Raw genomic sequence first — 17,729 nt, forward strand, 5'->3', positions numbered from 1 at the left:
GCCAGGCACAGCACCCCCCACCCCCCACAAGGAGGGTGGAGCCAAGAAGGAGCCAGGAGCCAATTAAAAATTTTAATCGCCTGACAGCTCTAGTTTAATTTAATACAACTGTAAAATAAATTTACAGAGAGAAAAAAAACTGTGATTGAGAAAATGTTTTACCTTGTATTGTTACATAGAAACAACTGTTAACAGTCCTTGAAAAGTATATAAATACAATAACTCTCCACCTTTGGATCCAGTAAACAGAAACTCCACTTTAAAACAAAAATCAGACAGAAATGTTTGGAAAGCACCAATTTGTGATGAACTATTGAAAGCAATTACATCTGGATTGAATTCTTCTGTAAATAACAAGTGATTAAAGACATCTTTAAAACTAATATTAATCAGCTGAAGATGTTGGTCGTATCTGGAAAAGGATTGTGTGTAATCATACCAGGCAGGAGCAGAGTTCACAGCGGTTGTCTGGGTGCTGGAAGCGCTCTCCGTTGAAGCAGTCGCGGCCGTCAAAGTTACACCCGCTACACTCTCCACACTGGCAGCCGTCCAGAGAGGGATGTGGACATGACACAGTCGGGCATCTTCTCTGCACACATGAAACCTCCCCCCTCTACGACACACAAAAATACAGTTAATATAGCTTGTTGGAGTGCTATCATGGATGTTCTTCCACTCACGGAGCATGTGCAGTCCTGGCAGCCCCCCTCCCCTCCTGAAATGACCTGTCCATCAGCGTAATTTGTGTCTTGAAAATTACAACCTGCATGTAAAATAAATAAAGACACAAAAAGCATCAGTTTGTGTTGGTTTGGGTCATTTTCATCATTTGTAATGCTTGAGGTGCATAAACTGTATACTGACGTCTGCACATTAACATAATGAACATCTTTTAAAAAACCTGCAGCATGGTTTACTCTCGACCAAATTTAATTTGAAATTTTGTAATCTGGTTACCGTCACAGACTTGGCATCCACACCCGTCGACCACCGGATGTGAGCATTGCGGATTTAGACACGGCCTCTTCGTGCACCTCACTGAGCCGCTCTGAAGGACAAACATGCATGTTAAAAATAAAAGCGTAAAGCGTGAAACAGACAAAGTGTTAATACCTGACAAATGCATTCAGCACAGGGGTTTCCTGGATCTGGAATGGACTGTCCACTGACAAGTACGGCGCCGTTATAAAAGCAGCCTGAAGAGTGAGAACTGGTGTGGTCATTTTGTCATCAAAAGATTCAAATGCATTTTGATAAAACATACGTTGGCATTCTCCGCAGCATTGCCCCGGTGGTTTGTATGGGTGGGTGCAGTCAGAGTTGCAGCGCAATCTACTGCAGACGACGTTTCCTCCATAGCAGTAACACACACCACAGGGGTCATTGTCATTATTGAACTCTGTGCCATCGAGATATTCTCTGCCCTGAAAAGTGCAGCCTACAAGAAGACAGTTAGGGAGCTCACTCTGTGAACTTTGATTTTCCAAACTCCAAACATTTTTGCATTAGAGTCTCTTACCCTCACAGGACATGCAGCATTCTCCCTGAACGGGGTTTTGACAGTTGAGGGGTGGACAGCGTTTCCTCTCACACTGGACAGAGCCCTCCCGACAAACACACAAAGAACACGGGTCTGCGAAGTCCTCCCACGTCTCCCCGTTTGTTCTCTCTCGCCCATCATGGAAACAGCCTGCACACGAGATTAAAAGATTTCAAACAAAGCAATAAAACCAACAAATTAAGAGGGATTTTTTGTAAAGGTGTACCTTCACAGGTCCGGCAGCACTCTTGTGTGATAGGGTGGGTGCATGGGGCAGAGGGGCAGGGCTTACGCTGACACTGAACTGTCCCGTTGTTGCACCCACAGGACCTGCAGTTGTCATTTGGGTGAGAGAATCGCTCCATGTGTCTGAAGAATCTTTGTTCAAACTCACAGTCCGCTGGGGGTTCTGAGGAATCAAAAAAAAAAAAATCTAATTTTTATTTGTACTGCACAACAGAATGATATGAGCTGCAAATGTGAGAAAAGTCAAATTATTCTGATTTAAGTATAATCTAAACCAAAAGCATTAAGTATCTCAATAACTTTTTCTTACATAACTTCACTTTTATTGGTTACACAACCCTGATTGGCCACAACAAATATAAATGCAGATTGTAAAATAAAAGAAATAAGTATCATTCTTTGATAATAAAATACTAAATTGGAGTAGTAGCACTGAAATTAAATTTCTGAATCAGAAAAGTCAGGTCCAAGTTGTATCCAAAAAAGCCAAACTTCACTGGTATGTTGTGTTGCTGCTAGACTGTCACTCAAATTGCTCTGTTGGACTTCAGATCACCTGAATTTGTGTCTGTGTCACTGACTTAACATTAAAAATGGACGCCTTTGCCGCGCGGATCATGTTCAGTGTGAATGCAGCATTATGTTGTGGTTGATTTTGTGGCATGCAGTGTGTTTTTTTTTTTTTTATAACTTTTGTTATTATTTTTTTGTTGTTTTTCAAGTATTTTTTCTAACTTCCATAATTTTTTTGTTTTTCAAGATAATTGTTTAATTTTTTTAAATTTTTTTATTTTTGTTTGTTTTTTGCTCTAATTTTTTTCTGTTTTTCTCTCAGATTTTCCAGGACTACGACAGTTATAATCGAATGGAAAATATGAGGGACTACTATGGAGTTTGTTTTAACTATGCCGAGTATTTGTGATGCTTTTTGGATTATTTATAATTAGTTACTGAGAAATTTCTGTTTGTCTGAGGCATTTTCATGTACTTCATTGAAGGTCCCTTCCTGCCTCTGCATATTCACACACATCAAGGTCGAGACAAATTTCAAATCTCAGAAAAGGCAGATCTAATCTATCAAAAAGCTCCAGCTGTAACTCATTTTCTGAATAACCACAATCAAAAATAAAAGGTTCATAGTTAGGTAACGAAGGAGTGGCTTCATAAGAAACATGTCAAGGTCCTGGAGTGGCCTAGCCAGTCTCCAGATCTCAACACCATTGAACATTTTTGGAGGGAGTTGAAATAGTGCATTGCCCAGTAATAGCCCCAAAACATCACTGCTCTAGAGGAGATCTGCATGGAGGAATGGACCAAAATACCAGCAACAGTTTGTAAAAACCTTGTGAAGACTGCTGTCATTGCCAATATATAACAAACTATTAAGGTGAACTTTTGTTTTTAACCAAATACTTATTTTCCACAAGAATTTGCAAATAAATTCTTTAAAAATCAGACAATGGGATTTTCTGGATTTTTTTTTCTCATTTTGTCTCTCATAGTTGAGGTTAACTTATGATAAAATTTACAGACCTCTGTCATCTTTTTTAGTGGGAGAATTTGCATAATTGGTGGCGGACTAAATACTTTTTTGCACCACTGTATATAGGACGGGCACATTGTGTTTTTTTTTCTTTGTAAACACAAAAAAAAAAATTAGCATGAAGATCACCAGCTTTTTTATTGAATGTTAAACACTTCCATATAAAACAACCCTTTTTATGCCAATATTATTTTTCAGTCTTTACCAAATTCTTCATTATTGCGGTTTCTGTTCCGTACCTGGACACTGGGGGCAGCAGTCTCCAGGTATCAGATTCTGGTTGGAGCATGGCAGCGGTTGACACCTCCTCTTTAGACATTGGACGTTTCCATTCTTTAACAAACAAAACACATATATAAATGAAAGCTGGATCAACCACAGATTGCAGACAGAGCCGTATGAAGATGTTGATTCTTACTATGCAGCTGCACGTCCTGCACGCGTCAGTGGGATGAGGAAACTCATTTCCGTTCGGATACTCTTTCCCAGCATAGCTGCACCCTAACAGGTAGAAGAGCATTGAGTGTTTGTCAAATCTCTGCTTGTTAACTTTACTTGCCCTCCTGAAGGTGGCGCTGCCCTCTCTCACCATTACAGTTGTTTTGACAGCACGTCCCAGGCAGGGGAGCGTTGCAGCGAGGATGAGGGCACTGCGCTTGGTGGCAGTCAACCCTTCCACTGTCACATCTACACTCCTCACACACACTCACAGGATTTGGGAAAGCCTCTCCATCCACAAAGACGCGGTTTTCAAAAGAGCAGTCTGGCAAGGATAAAAAAAAAAAAAAAACACAGTAAGATATGACAAAGGGAAGTACAGCTTAGGATCAGGACCGCACATCAACCATCTGACGAGCTTGTCTTCTCTTTGTTGGAGTTTAAAGGCGGTTGTTAACACAATCGTTAGAAGCTATTCCTATTACCTCACAAGCGTATTTAGACTGAGCTAAACCAAACATCACTGTTAGACTTAGATCTAAACCCCAACCCCACCTCTTATCTGTTCTTTAATCTCATTCATGTCCCCGTCTCCTGTCATAGAGGTCATAGAGGCCCAAGACATGTTCATGTTCTTTGTTTTTCAGACTTCAATCTATGTTCTGGGCCCTCCCCAGAGTCTCTGCTCAGTGGGACATGACCAGAACACTTTACAGGGAGGCAACCATGAGGCCTCATTAGCTGCGTTTCCATTACACTTTTGCGCAAAACTTTATCGAAATTTCTAGAATTTCGATAAAACACTGTTTCGAAAAAACAGCGTTTCCATTAAACCATGATTATGCGAAAAACTCGAAGTAATTCCCGCGATAAGTCATTAAAAAAACATGACGACGGATATAAACACTATTTTCATGTGCAGTAGATTCATTCACATTTCTGCCACGGAGCTAGCTCTCATCCTTCCCATTCAGAGAAGACGTCTACGTCTGATCCAAACCTTGGAGCGGCAGGCTCCTTAAACGCGGGAACGACGTAGAGTGAAACAGTTTTGGGAAATCGTGGTTGAAGAATTCACCGAAGAGCTGTGGATTCAGCATTTTCACATGACACGCTCAACTTTTGATGAGCTGTGCGATGCTGTGGGACCTGTGTGTGGACGAGCAGCAACTCTACTCTGAGCTCTCTCTGGGTGATCGAGCTTCTCATTTTATCTTTAAGGAAGCACCCAGCCACCCTGTAGAGGAAGCTCATTTCCACTGCTTGTATCTGGGCCCTTGCTCCTCCTTGTTCTAGAACTCATGATTTGGCAATGTATCACAATATATTATTTGGCGATACATGTATCAGTCTAAAAGGCTGGCCAGATGACATTTGATTAATTATGTACGAGAGTCCTTCAGCGTCTTACTTTTGTTTTCCACCTAAACCCTCGACCACTAGTTGGCAGCACAGCACACTGAGCCTCTTTGAGCAGCTCTACACTCCGACCAAAACAACGAATCGTGAGATTCAGCTTGTGTTAAATGTTCTGTCAGCCTCGCAATTCTTGTTGTTATGAGACATATACTACTTTATTTTTACTTTGGGGTGGGTACTGGACCAAAACTCTGTCTGTGCCACGTCGCTGCCAGTATCTGTATACAGTTGCAGTGCTTAAGGTTGTGATCATTTAATAAAATGAATTTTACCATTTTATTTTAATGAAAGATGTATTAATTTTCAGGTAGTTTTTTTCAGTCATTTTCTTTAAAAAAAAAAGTGAAAAATTGCTCTGACTCAGTCTTGAAATATATTGTGATATTTATCGTATCGTGAGACATGTATCGGGTTATGTATCGCATCACCAGACTCTTGCCAATAAAAACCCCTACTCATAACTATAGGAAAGTGTTGGGACAAACAACAAATTGGACTGCATGAGAGTAGGCGCCGCACCAATCCACCTGTCTATCTTATGGTTCAATCATCCCTCTATAACTAACAAGCCTCCAAGATCCTTAAACTCCTCCATTTGGACCAGGAGCTCTCCACCCACCCAGACAGGTCACATTTCTCTTCTCTGGTCAGGAACAAAGGTCTCAGACATGGCAGAGCTGACACTTGGCCGTGAACTAGCCCAATACATACTGGAGGCCCTGGTCTGATGAAGCAAACAGAACAACATCATCTGCAAAAAGTAGAGATGAAATCCTGCAAACCTCAAACCAGACCCCTTCCTGCTCCTGGCTGCACCAAGAAATTCTGTCCAAAAATCAGTGATAAAGGGTAGATCTGCTAGAGTCCAACACAGACCAGGAGCAGATCCAGCTTATTGCCGGCTACACAAACCAAGCTCCTGCTCTAGTTTTAGTCTGGCTCCCTAGACCCCAAACTCACAGAATACCCTTCACAGAAGGATGGAGCGGAGCACCTACTTCAAATCCACAATATCCAAATGGACTGGACTCCTGTGAACCCTCCAGCACTTTATGGAAAAAGTAGAACTGATCCACTGTTCTAGAACCAGGATGGAAACCGCACTGACAATCAACCAAACTCTCCTCTCCAATACTTTGGAATAGATTTTTCCAGGTAAATTGAGGAGTGGGATTCCCCAGGAGTTCGAACAAACTCTCCAGTCTCCAGTCTACCAGTCCAGTGGTGTTGTCCCAGACTGGTATGCCATGCTACAAAGTGTTAGGACGTGTCAGCCAAGACTGTCTCACAGCGTCCAGTGACTTGATGTACTTGGTGTGGACTTCATCCACCCAAGGCACCGTGCCACAAAAGAGCTCTACAACTATCTCGGTCACTTTAGCACGAGTGATGGACAACTCAGCTGTTTTTTGTTTCAGTTAATTTATCCTCAGTCTATTGAAGTTTATAGCTTTCAGTTAGTTCTTCTTCCCTTCTTCCTCCACTCATAAAGCTGTCTACACCAAACTCCTTATCTTTGCTCTCTTCTCTTTTCATCTTTCAAATACGCAAACCCACGCTTTCTTCTCAACCATCATCCAGTCCTCCTGTTACTTATCCCTTCTTCTCATCTTTTATTCATTTAAGTCTGTATTCTCTCTTTATCTTTCCATTCTATTTTCCCTTTCCTCCAACTCTTCTATCTTCATCCTCTGTCTGCGTCTGCAGTCAAGACATGACATAGCAGTTCCACTCTCAATCTTTGACATTTCCATTGTCTGCAGGATACACAGACGGCCGGGTATTCTTGTTCATCGTTCTCAACTTCTACCTTTATGGTATGAATGACGTCTTGTCAGAGAAGCAAAAAGCAGCAGTTTCATCTACATGAACTGCTGTCTGAGCTCCACCTACGTGGACACTGAGGGCAGCACTCTCCAGGTGGTGTGTAGGGGTTGGAGCAGTTGGTGGACGGACAGGCTTGTCTTTCGCACTCAACGGTGCCATACTGGGGAGATATTACAGTCAGTGATGTCAGCAGGTGGGATCCTTCTCTTGCAGAGGGGTTGTGAACAGAGGCGCTCTCACCAGACACATGCAGATGTGACACGGCAGCTCAGGGGTGGTAAACCTCTGACCATTGTTGTAGATTCGATGGTTGTAAGTGCAGCTTTCACACACTTCACAGCAGGAGCCTAAAGAGAACAAAAAGTTGGTTCATCTGTGCTCATACAAATCTTTCACACGCTTACTGTCGTACCGGTAAGTTTGGTCGGATGCCGACAATGAATAGGAGGGCACTGCGTGTGAGCACACAAGACCTCTCCATTCACACAGGTGCAGGTAGAGCATGGACTGTCAGGGTTCCAGCTGGAGCCCTCTTCATATTCCACCCCGTCCAGTACACAAGCTGCAATCAGAACAGAACGTTTTAAGATGGATTTATTCTTGATGTCCACCTGTGTGCGTGTCTGTGTCGTACCTTTGCAGAACGGACAGCAGCGGCGTGGGTCTTTGATAGGATTGGCGCACTGAACTTCTTGGCATTTCTCCTCATGGCAAATTACATTCCCAGCCTAATTTAGAGACACACATATTGCCTCAGTTCCACTAAGCGGTCCCGATTAGGGGCAATTCAAGTTTCCATTGACTGTTGAACCATCAAAGCACGTGCGGGGTGTAGACAGATGACATAGCTCTGCATCATAACGGTGCAACTACAGCGGTTTTCCGTATTTGCAGATGCGCCGTGTTTCCGGCCCCTAACCCCAAGAATAAGAGGGGGAATACTGAATACAAAGACGTTAGTATCTTTTGAAAGCGAAGAAGAATATAGCCGAAGAGAGGACAAAACTTTCGGCTTTGATCTTGAGTCTGGAAAAGCGTTGGTGGGACGTAATACCTTTCCGTCAATAAATAGATTTTATCGTTTGACAACAGAAGCTCCGCTCTAACTGGTCTGTTCCATTTTTCTATGGACCTACAACCATAGCAAAATCCATTTTATAATGGAAACACTCATAATGCTACTCAGTGGAAACGAGACATATGTGTTTTGCAAAGCATAAGAAACTTTGGCAGAATTCATTCCCTATCCCTACAGCTCCTCCCTATCACTCCAATTGTAGGAGTATTTGGAGCATTAGTGTGTCCAAACTTGTTCTTTGAAGCTGGAGCTGCAGCTACTTAGAGCTGGGTGTCCCTTTGCCGATAGGGTCTCAAGCGCGACACAGAAAAGAAAAACATTTCTTCATGCGGGTTTTCTTTGAAGCTCAGAAGTTTACATTTAAATCTAAGTTTTAGTCTAACTTTTTAAAGATATAAAACCAATCTTGTTATGTATTTTCTGAGCGCTGGCAGCTACGCACCAACATAAATGACCGGCGACTATTGATGACATCATCAAGCGGTAGTAACGTCTGGGTTTAAAGACACTATTTTTCCATATTTCTCCGTTTGGAGGGCTAAAGGTAGGGGTAGGGAATGAATTCTGATTCAGCCGCTGTGTACCCTCTCATCACATCCTCAACAACACTTTGATTATAGGATATTATTATTGAAGTTAATATTTTAAATAATTTGTAAATCTTTAGAAATGTGCTCTTTAGGCCTCTTTTTGAGTGCATTGCACTTGCCTTACACCTGCACTGCAGACAGGGTCCACTCCCAACTGGAGCAAAAACTTGCCCATCAGCGTACACTCTCCGTTCATACTCACAATCTGTGGGAAAAAAATGAACCACAACTTTTTGCTAAATAGTTAAAAATTGTGAAAAGGAAAGATTGCATCAAAGCAGCATTTTTTCAGACCTTTGCATGTGGGACAGCACTCTCCACTCTGTTTAGCTGGGTTTTCACACCCTGGTGCCGGGCATGAGGCCCGCTCACACAACACTTCACCAGCCTAAACAAAGAGATGAGAGGCGATGACAGATATAAAACAATCAAAATAATTATCAAATTATCCTTAAAAGTTAAGTTAAAAAAAATTAGGATCATTGTAAAAAAAAGTTCCAATGCTTCTGCGTTGCTACCATAAAGGAGAGAATAAAAACAAAAGTTTTCACAAATGTTAATACAAAACATTCATGAAATAATATTAAACAAAGTGAAATAAGATATTTTACTAAAGCTAAAATAATAACATCTTTATAACGAGGTTATTAGTTTATAGAATTTGCTTCAACAGTAAACATAATCATCAAAAGTAAACTCTGTTCTTGAAAATTAAAAGCGTTGAAAACTGTAAATAAATAATGCTTGGCTTAAAATAGACATTCAGAAAAAGATTTGAGGCAATTTTCAAAATTTATTCTGATATAAAAATAGATACCTGGAAATACCTACATGCTAGGAAAACCAGAACCCCCCCCCCCCAAAAAAAAAAACTAAAGAGAGCACAATCTAACAGAATTAAAGAATATTCTGCAATAAATTGAGTAGGAAAAAGTGCAACTTTATATAAAAATAAATGGTGCCTAAAGTTTGAAAGAAGTTGCATTCACTAAACTAATCAAAAGATTTTACTAAACAAGATACTTTCTTAAATTTTAACAATGCAGAAAAATTGTTAATTCTGTTAATGTTTATATTTTTTAGAATGTGGAAGTTTATATGACTCAGTTAACTGCTCCTCCATCACTCACAGAGCACTGGCAGTGAAGACAACGATCCGTCCTGGATGAGAACGTCTGTCCGTCCGCAAAAACCTCCGACTCATATTCACACTGCTCACACCTACACATCACACAACATGAACTGTTAAGCTGGACAAAAGATTGTTTGGAAAAAAAATATTTTACACTTGAGATAAAAGGGAGGAAGCCAGAAAGTAAAACAGATGAGGTCATGCATGCTTGTTACCGGGGGCAACATTCTCCAGCACGATGAACAGGGTTGCGACAAAACACTTCAGGACATGAAATGTCAGAGCACACCACATTTCCATTCTAAAAAACAAAGATCAACAAATAATCTTATACTTAACGCTTATTTATACATTTAAAAAGCTAAAATTTGCAAAACGTGAAGGACATACATGACATATACAGTCCTGACAGCGATTTCCAGTTGGAACAACCGCCCCATTAGGGAAGTTGTACCCATTTACACCACAGTCTACAAAACAAAAACACACCATGTGTCTCCTCAATCCATTAAGATGTGCAGTAAAAACACACACAAAAAAAATAAAACTCCCACCATGACAAACTGGACAGCAGCTGTCGGGTGGAGGAGTAACAGGGTATTCACATGCAGTGTGGCATTTCTCTCTTTCGCAGTGAACTCTGCCTTCCTGTTGAACGAGGAGAACCGTCATGGGAGAAAAAAAAAATGTTCTCCATGCAGATTCAGTTTGATTCTAGATTTAACCCACCAAACAGGAGCAGACATCACACTGACTTTCTGCTGACCTCCACGTGGCTCCGTTATCATACCTGACACCAGCATGGGTGCAACCTGAGAATAAAAGCTTCAATTTTTGTTCCATCTTCATCAGAAAAACAATTTAACCTCTTGGCGCCAATTTATTTCTAAATATAAAACAAAATCACTTATATTTTTGCTTTAATCTAGATGCTAAATTAAGGTCTTTTTGAAGCTAAAGTGTGTTTGCATAAATAGGCGAATTTCTGCAGCCAAGAAAAAAAAAAAAAAATCCTACAATTATGGTCTTCTATATTCGTTTATAAGTTTCCACTCAAATCATAAAAATACATTCAATTTGCACAAAATTGTACATTTTTAAGTGTCTTCCATTATTTGATAGTATTTCTCCATGTGTCTGTTGAAGCAACTAGACGATTCTTCCAATCGCTTAATTGCTTTAAGAAAAAAAGTGAGATTTAATTAAATTAATGTGCAATCAAAATACTATTGAAAAGCAGACACGACAACCTATGGTTAATGGTTAAAAGGGTTTACAAATCTAATTAATCTACAAACCCTTAGTAGGTTTTTTGATGTGAACATCTCTTCAAAATAAAAGCACCTGAGGGAAAAGTCTCCATACTTTTAGTGCTTTAATGTTTTAAAGTGTTTTACTGTGTAATTAAAGTCAAAGGAAGCATTATACACCATTTTCATGTCATGTGTTTGTGTCGTCACCTCTGCATTGCTGGCAGCAGTCTCCAGGTCCAGTTTCTTTGGGTATACAGTCACCTCTGCATTGCTGGCAGCAGTCTCCAGGTCCAGTTTCTTTGGGTATACAGTCACCTCTGCATTGCTGGCAGCAGTCTCCAGGTCCAGTTTCTTTGGGTGTACAGTCACGAGGAGGGCAGGGCGGAGGACTGCAGACTCTGTTTCCACTCTAAAAGACGCAGGATGAAGAAAAGAGAAAGTGACAGTAAAAATATGTGTTTGTGCTTTGGTGAGGCTTGACATCAGATACTGACCTCACATGAACAGGTCTGACAGCCATCTAGAGTGTTGCAGGACACGTTATGAACTCTGCAGTCTGGCTCGCATCCTGAAAATGACACCAAATATTCAGTTTCTTAGTTTGTAGTTATTGATCTCAGAGTGTAAATATAGATAAACATTGGATTCAAGAGTAATCTGTCCATCTTCATAGATTAGATTTTCATCACTTGAAGCATCTCGATCTAGATTCTTTCATCTGATGACTCGGATGAAAGAATCTAGAAGCCTAGAAAACAGGCTTGATTCTGGTGCAAGCCTGTTTTATGGACTCTAGCGATTCCGGGCTAGGCACCAACACAGGGAGAACCACATATAGGCAAAAGCGTTAAACATCACTTTGGGAATCGAACCTTGATATCCTGTCTGCCAGTCCCGCACTTAACCAACTGAGCTATCTACCAAAAAAATGATAAAAACCACAAAAGAAGTGGATTTATTTAGTATTAAATATGTTTACTTTAGTAGAAATAGGTCAGACTGTTTTTTTTCCCTTTTAAATGTCCCTGACAGCTTTCTACTATTGAGTTGACTAAATTATTCTGAAGATAAGTCAAAAGTACAACTTTATGAAAGCCATTATTTCGTTTAGTGTGGATATTTCAGCTCAGAATGACTTTAATTGCAACTCTCCAAAGGACACAGATAATGTGTTTGTATGAGACAGAGAGAGATAATCACAGGCCGAGAAACTGACTAGTTAGGCTGCCCACTGTGCTGGCAGCCAAGAGCATTTCCTCTACCAAACCGAGCATGCATGACATCAAAGTGTGTGTGAGCGGGAATCTGAGAGGGCGCCGCAACGTGGTGCCGCTAACGTCTCCAGAACGCCATTATGAAATAAGAAAGAAAAAATATTGGGAAGTACATCACCATACAGTCAGATTATTTTCTTTTTTTAAAATGTAAAAGTTTTTATCTAGTTATTTAAACGGTTTAATACAATTATGTGGAAATTAAAAAAATGTAAAGGTATTTATCAAAAATTATTAAACAATAATGTATCATATATTTAAAAAAATGCTGAAGTAAAAGTTCCAACATAGGTAAAGAAAAAGGAAAATGATGAAAAAATGTCAGAAATATTAATATTTTTTAATTTACATTATATTTATCTGGATTGTACTGTACTAAAATGCCCCTTAAATGTATTCCACAAACAGTTTTAGCTGTTTTTTTATTATTTTACTCATCAACCAACAAAAAGTGTAAAATGATAATTACAGTTTTCCAACAGGGAATGATATGTTTATGCTTTAAAAAATGGTTTGTCTTTGAGAACCAAAGCAAAAAATATATGTGCAGTTCTAAAGCAAACATGTTTTGGAGAATAATCAGTTAAAATAACAAACTTTTACAAACCAGGTGAATTAATTTAAATGTTGCTTATTCTGTAAAAGAGTTTAAGATGTTTGACACATTTCCAAAGCAAATGATGCAATAAGCTGATTCACCTCCTGTCCTGGTGCGAGTCTCACACGTGACCTTTCCAGATGAGCACAAACATATGGTGTCGAGGTCAGTGTGCCAGCGCTGGCCCTCCTGCACTTCCTGGCCTTCCCACACACACCCCCGTCTCACACACTCGCATCCCTCCAGATATTTTACGCGCGTCTGCAATTTTAAATTCTGTCACAAAGAAATACGATTACTCAAAAATCCTTTTTTCATGATTTCTGAGGCCAAACATCTTATTCATTACCTGAGCTTTCAGCGTGTCCAAGCTTTGATACATCTCTTCCATCTTCTTCTCCAGCATGCTCAGCCAGTCATTTATCAGCTCCTCAGATGCAGATTTCGCCCCTTGAGGAGATCCTGGAGGCCCCAGAACGGCACCTCTCTGCCGCTGATCGCTCTGCACGTCCTTGGGATAATAGTGGGTTTGCTGCTGCAGCTGGTGGTTCGTTTGACGTTTACTGGACGGAGAATCGGGATGAAGCTTTTGACTGGTGTTAGTCTGAACAGTAGGACCATGGATGTCTGTGTTCTGAGAGGCAGGGAGGTCATCTGGAAGAGAAACAAAGCAGCTGGTGATTTTATTTCTAAATGGATGACAGCATAACTCGTCAGCTAACGTCCTGGAAAACAAAGAATGACGAACAACAAACTGTTAAGGGAGGGAATTTGTTTTGCCTGAGGGCCACAGCTTTAACCACTGTTTACTCATGATAGATCTGACTCTTTATGACTGTGACAGTGATCTTTGCAGCAGAATTTCACAAGAAAATACCTAATCAAGGATTTTAAGGGGAATTCTTTCTTATCTTTTACCTGTAATGTTGTCACAGCTCCATGGACGTCTTTCAAAAGCTTGCAGCGATAACTCAGCCGTCTTCACATAACCCTGAGAACAGAAATAAGACATGCCCAACATAATGGATGCAGAACAAGTGGGATATTTGGGCAGCTTTTTTTAAAGCTTGCATTATGAGTCTTAAATTTGTGCTGCAAAATTTTTAATTTATCCTTTTGAAGACCCACTCTGATTAAAATAGTGTTTTTGGTGTTATTGTGGAAATTCAGAAGGGAATTTCTGATGAACTGCTGCTGCTCTACAGAATCTACATCCTAAAAAATAAAAATAAAAAATGTCTAAAAACAGCATAATCATAATTGAAAGACCACTAGGAACACTTAAAATGGCTCAAAAGATGACTTTACAGACATTAGGGGTTAAAAACCGCCAAAAAAATGCTCTAATATACAAATATAAGCCTTTTCTCGATAAACTTACATTGAATTTATTGTCCTTTTTCCCTGGAGTGCTGCCAAGAGCGATGATAACATCTTGAGGGATTTCCAACTTAATCCGGCTTTCATTTCTGAAGGATAAAACAGCCGCCTCCTGACAGTCTACGAAAAACACCACCTTATCGGGCTCCAGGCTCACAGCGAGGTGCACCCATTCGCCCCGGGAGAGCGGATTCGTGGCGGGATAGAGAACGCTGACCGGAGGTGTTCCGTTAGCCTGGTAGTTTATACGCAGGGTGTTACTGACGGTGGAGGAGAGGATTTGGAGGATGGGCGAGGATGCGGAGGAGAGGGACAAAATTGTGGCGTTGGATCCGGATGCTTGTCGCCCCACAAAATGTACCCCCATGTTACCCTGAAAAGCGGAATGCAGGAAGTGGGAGTATTCTTGCGGGAGCGTCAGATAAGGGGCTCTGGAGCGGATTTTGTACATCACACTGTTGGGACTCTGCAGTCTGGACACACCACTTCTGTGCTGGGACATATTTAGGGCGGCCAGGAGGTCAGTCACTAAAGAAAGAAATGCAAAAAAGGTGGATTACTGCTGAGAAACAAAACCAAACTAGAACTCTAGAAAATGGCTTTTTCAAACAGGCATGATGATGGAGTGATTACTTTGCCCCATCTTGCAGTGAGAAGTTCAAGACACCTAACGACGTGATCATAATCTGAAGTGGGGCAAGAACTGACAGAGTCAAATTGGGTCACAAGTCAGCCGAAAATCTAAAGCGAAACATCAAAATCTACATCAAAAAAGAATGTAAAGATCTAATCAAAATTCAGAACACACGCCAACTAAAATACAGCCAGTCAGTCCAAAGAGATCTGTGTGTAAACAAAAGGCAACAACCCCTATGGACCGAAGAGATGGTTTTAGGGGGAGAAAAATGAGCCTCTTTACCTCCAAAGTGATGTGACAGACTGATAAAGACGTCAAATCTGTCCTACATCTCACGTCCGGGAATGAATGAATACTTTCAAGTTTGATCTAACAGTTTCATCTTTGAAGAATTAAGACTACTCTACTTATTAGTTGCTGCTGTTAAAGGATATTTTGGTGTTGTTCATATATATGTTAGGGTTGCCACAATTCTCCATCAAAAAAAAAATCATGAATTGTTGCATCCAAACTGCATACTAGAATGTTCATATTTAAAGTGTAAAAAAATGTTTAAAAATGATTATTTTCATTTTTTATGTAGATTTATGACAAACAAATCATAAATTAAACTACAAAAATACCTACCTTGATCGAAAAATTGAAGTTTGCACCAAACTGTTGCATCTTCAATATACACTAACTAGCTACTTTATGAGTTACACCTGTCCAACTGCTCTTCAATAAAACAATCCAATTAGCCAATCACATGGCAGAATCACAATGCCTTTAAGGCAGAAGTCAGGGAAAAATAAAAAAGTTTCTACATGTTAAAAAGTAACTGTAAAGCAAGAAGTGAGAAAGTATTAACGGGGAAAAAAGTAAAGTAACTAACAAAGTTAGTTGAAGGACTGTATGTATACAACATTTTGACATTTTTGTGTACTTTTGTACAGAAAATCAATGGCTGTCAATGAGCACTTAATCAATTAGCTCAGATTTCCTTTTGGGTTGTTAGATTTACATTTGATGGACCAAAAACAGTCAAATTAACTGTAATTTTATTGAATCACTGCTGTCATTGTACATACTACTACTACTACTTTCGCTGCACTGATATGACCATGTGGCAGGGTGTCTTTTATTTTGAAAGGAACTCACGTGAACTGTCAAAAGTTTTTTTTTTTAAATATCTGTTTTCTTTAAAGTTTATGCTTTATTCGTGCAAAAGAAACAACAGTTCATTTGTCATAGTAGTAATAATAGCATAAATATAAATCAATGTCTTATTCAGACTATCATGGAGTGGACCAAACTCTCTAAAGAATCTCTCCAGTTGTTGAATCTAAGCCAGTAAGAATGAAGGCAGTTCTAAATGGGGGTCCATGTAAAGTAAAACTTCATGATGCACTAAAAAAATGTTGACATAATTTAAATAAATGCATATTATGATGTTCTTACCAAAAGACAAAATGAAAAAATAACTTTTTCTATGACCTATCTGTATTAAAACCTTTTTAAAATATAGTTTTGTGCTATTTTTATGTATAATTGGCCCTTAAGTTTATATATCAAATTTTCATTTGCACAAAGATCTGGTTAAGGTTTTTGTCTTTCTGCATTTTTTTTCAAACTGACAAACAGTTTCACTTTAGAAAAAGTTAATCTGCTGTAATCAGATCTGCGCTTCTTATACATTTCTATGTCATCTGCAAACATGAACACTGGAGGAATCTCACCGTTGTTAGACGCAGAGAGTCCGCGCAGACCCATCGCAGAAATCCAGAGAAAAGACACCTCCAGCAGCACGACTATCCTCACTTTCCCGCCCTCCATTCTACAATGACAAATGCGGCCAAACTCTGCAGAAAGGAGTGGAGTTCACAGTCTTCTTCAGGGGATCTGATGCCATGGACTTCTTCCAGACTTCCCTTCTCCTCTCCGGAGCGCTCACATGGGAAACATAAAACATCTGGATGCAGGCAGGGCGTCACTCCAGTCTGCAGTCACCCCCGGGGGCCTGAGCCTCTCCACTCGGGAATGAGCTCCACATCCACGGCCCTTGTTTGCACATCCGCCCGTTTGCAAGAGGAGACGAGAAGGGAGAGATATGCAAAACAAACAAAAAAAAAGTTCAGGATCAGAGCTTCTGTCACTGAACCCCCCTCCCCTCCAGAAAAACAGGACCTTCTCTGCTCTGTTTTTCCCAAAGAATTCCCATCTTGGTAATCAGAGAAAACCTGGTCTGGAACTGGAGGGGAGCCATGATGACAGAACAAAAAGCTCTGTTTTAGTGCATGTGTGGACAAACTGGAAACATTAATTGTGAGTGGGGGGGGATGTGGGTTTTTTATGGAAACTTTTTCCCAGTGTACATCCAACTGTGCACACTTCATCTCCTCTCTGCCATTGTTCTCCTTATCTCTTTCTGCCGTGTTTATTGATGTGTGGTCTCACAGCAGATTGCTTTAACATGAACTTCTTCTGTGTTGTCTCCATCAAATCTTAAGAACATCATCTGGAGGTTTGTGAATGGAAAGGATTACAGGGGAGGTCGGGGTTGACTTTCTGTGCACATCTGCTGCAGCGCTGGTTTAGATCAGGGTTCTGTGGGCCAATAAATCTTCCGTCACCCTTTAGAAATATAAGACACTGACTTGTATTTATGGTATTGTTACTATTATAATAAATACAATTTATTTTTTGACAGAAATTAAGCATAAACAGAGAAAAAATAGGAATATGAAATAGTTTTTGACATAGATTCACATGATGTCCCGTCAAAATAAAAGACA

General features: G+C 40.1%; 1 protein-coding gene across 4 annotated transcripts in view; it reads right to left on the minus strand.

Annotated features, from left to right (window-relative positions):
* Positions 1-17,130, minus strand: part of LOC112152717 (kielin cysteine rich BMP regulator) — a 28,251-nt gene extending 11,121 nt beyond the window's left edge. Inside the window, exons 1-28 of one of the 4 annotated variants that reach the window (XM_024282469.2) lie at positions 16,674-17,130; positions 14,320-14,846; positions 13,857-13,929; positions 13,288-13,592; positions 13,040-13,214; positions 11,561-11,634; positions 11,274-11,475; positions 10,543-10,625; positions 10,368-10,461; positions 10,204-10,283; positions 10,029-10,114; positions 9,812-9,902; positions 8,976-9,069; positions 8,801-8,886; positions 7,648-7,741; positions 7,426-7,575; positions 7,254-7,360; positions 7,080-7,173; positions 3,919-4,092; positions 3,748-3,830; positions 3,569-3,662; positions 1,767-1,949; positions 1,520-1,690; positions 1,265-1,438; positions 1,114-1,196; positions 958-1,048; positions 681-763; positions 440-613 (exon numbers count right to left, since the gene is read on the minus strand). In XM_024282469.2, the coding sequence (XP_024138237.1) occupies positions 440-613; positions 681-763; positions 958-1,048; positions 1,114-1,196; positions 1,265-1,438; positions 1,520-1,690; positions 1,767-1,949; positions 3,569-3,662; positions 3,748-3,830; positions 3,919-4,092; positions 7,080-7,173; positions 7,254-7,360; positions 7,426-7,575; positions 7,648-7,741; positions 8,801-8,886; positions 8,976-9,069; positions 9,812-9,902; positions 10,029-10,114; positions 10,204-10,283; positions 10,368-10,461; positions 10,543-10,625; positions 11,274-11,475; positions 11,561-11,634; positions 13,040-13,214; positions 13,288-13,592; positions 13,857-13,929; positions 14,320-14,846; positions 16,674-16,770 (3,822 nt within the window). In that variant the 5' untranslated portion in view covers positions 16,771-17,130. Of the gene's footprint in view, positions 1-439; positions 614-680; positions 764-957; positions 1,049-1,113; positions 1,197-1,264; positions 1,439-1,519; positions 1,691-1,766; positions 1,950-3,568; positions 3,663-3,747; positions 3,831-3,918; positions 4,093-7,079; positions 7,174-7,253; positions 7,361-7,425; positions 7,576-7,647; positions 7,742-8,800; positions 8,887-8,975; positions 9,070-9,811; positions 9,903-10,028; positions 10,115-10,203; positions 10,462-10,542; positions 10,626-11,273; positions 11,476-11,560; positions 11,635-13,039; positions 13,215-13,287; positions 13,593-13,856; positions 13,930-14,319; positions 14,847-15,582; positions 15,673-16,673 lie in introns of those variants that run through there. The other 3 variants (XM_036212418.1, XM_036212417.1, XM_036212419.1) reach the window with 3 other exon arrangements.
* Positions 17,131-17,729: the final 599 nt, after the last annotated feature.

Source organism: Oryzias melastigma, linkage group LG6, assembly GCF_002922805.2.
Source record: "Oryzias melastigma strain HK-1 linkage group LG6, ASM292280v2, whole genome shotgun sequence".
In the NCBI taxonomy this organism is placed as follows: Eukaryota; Metazoa; Chordata; class Actinopteri; order Beloniformes; family Adrianichthyidae; genus Oryzias; species Oryzias melastigma.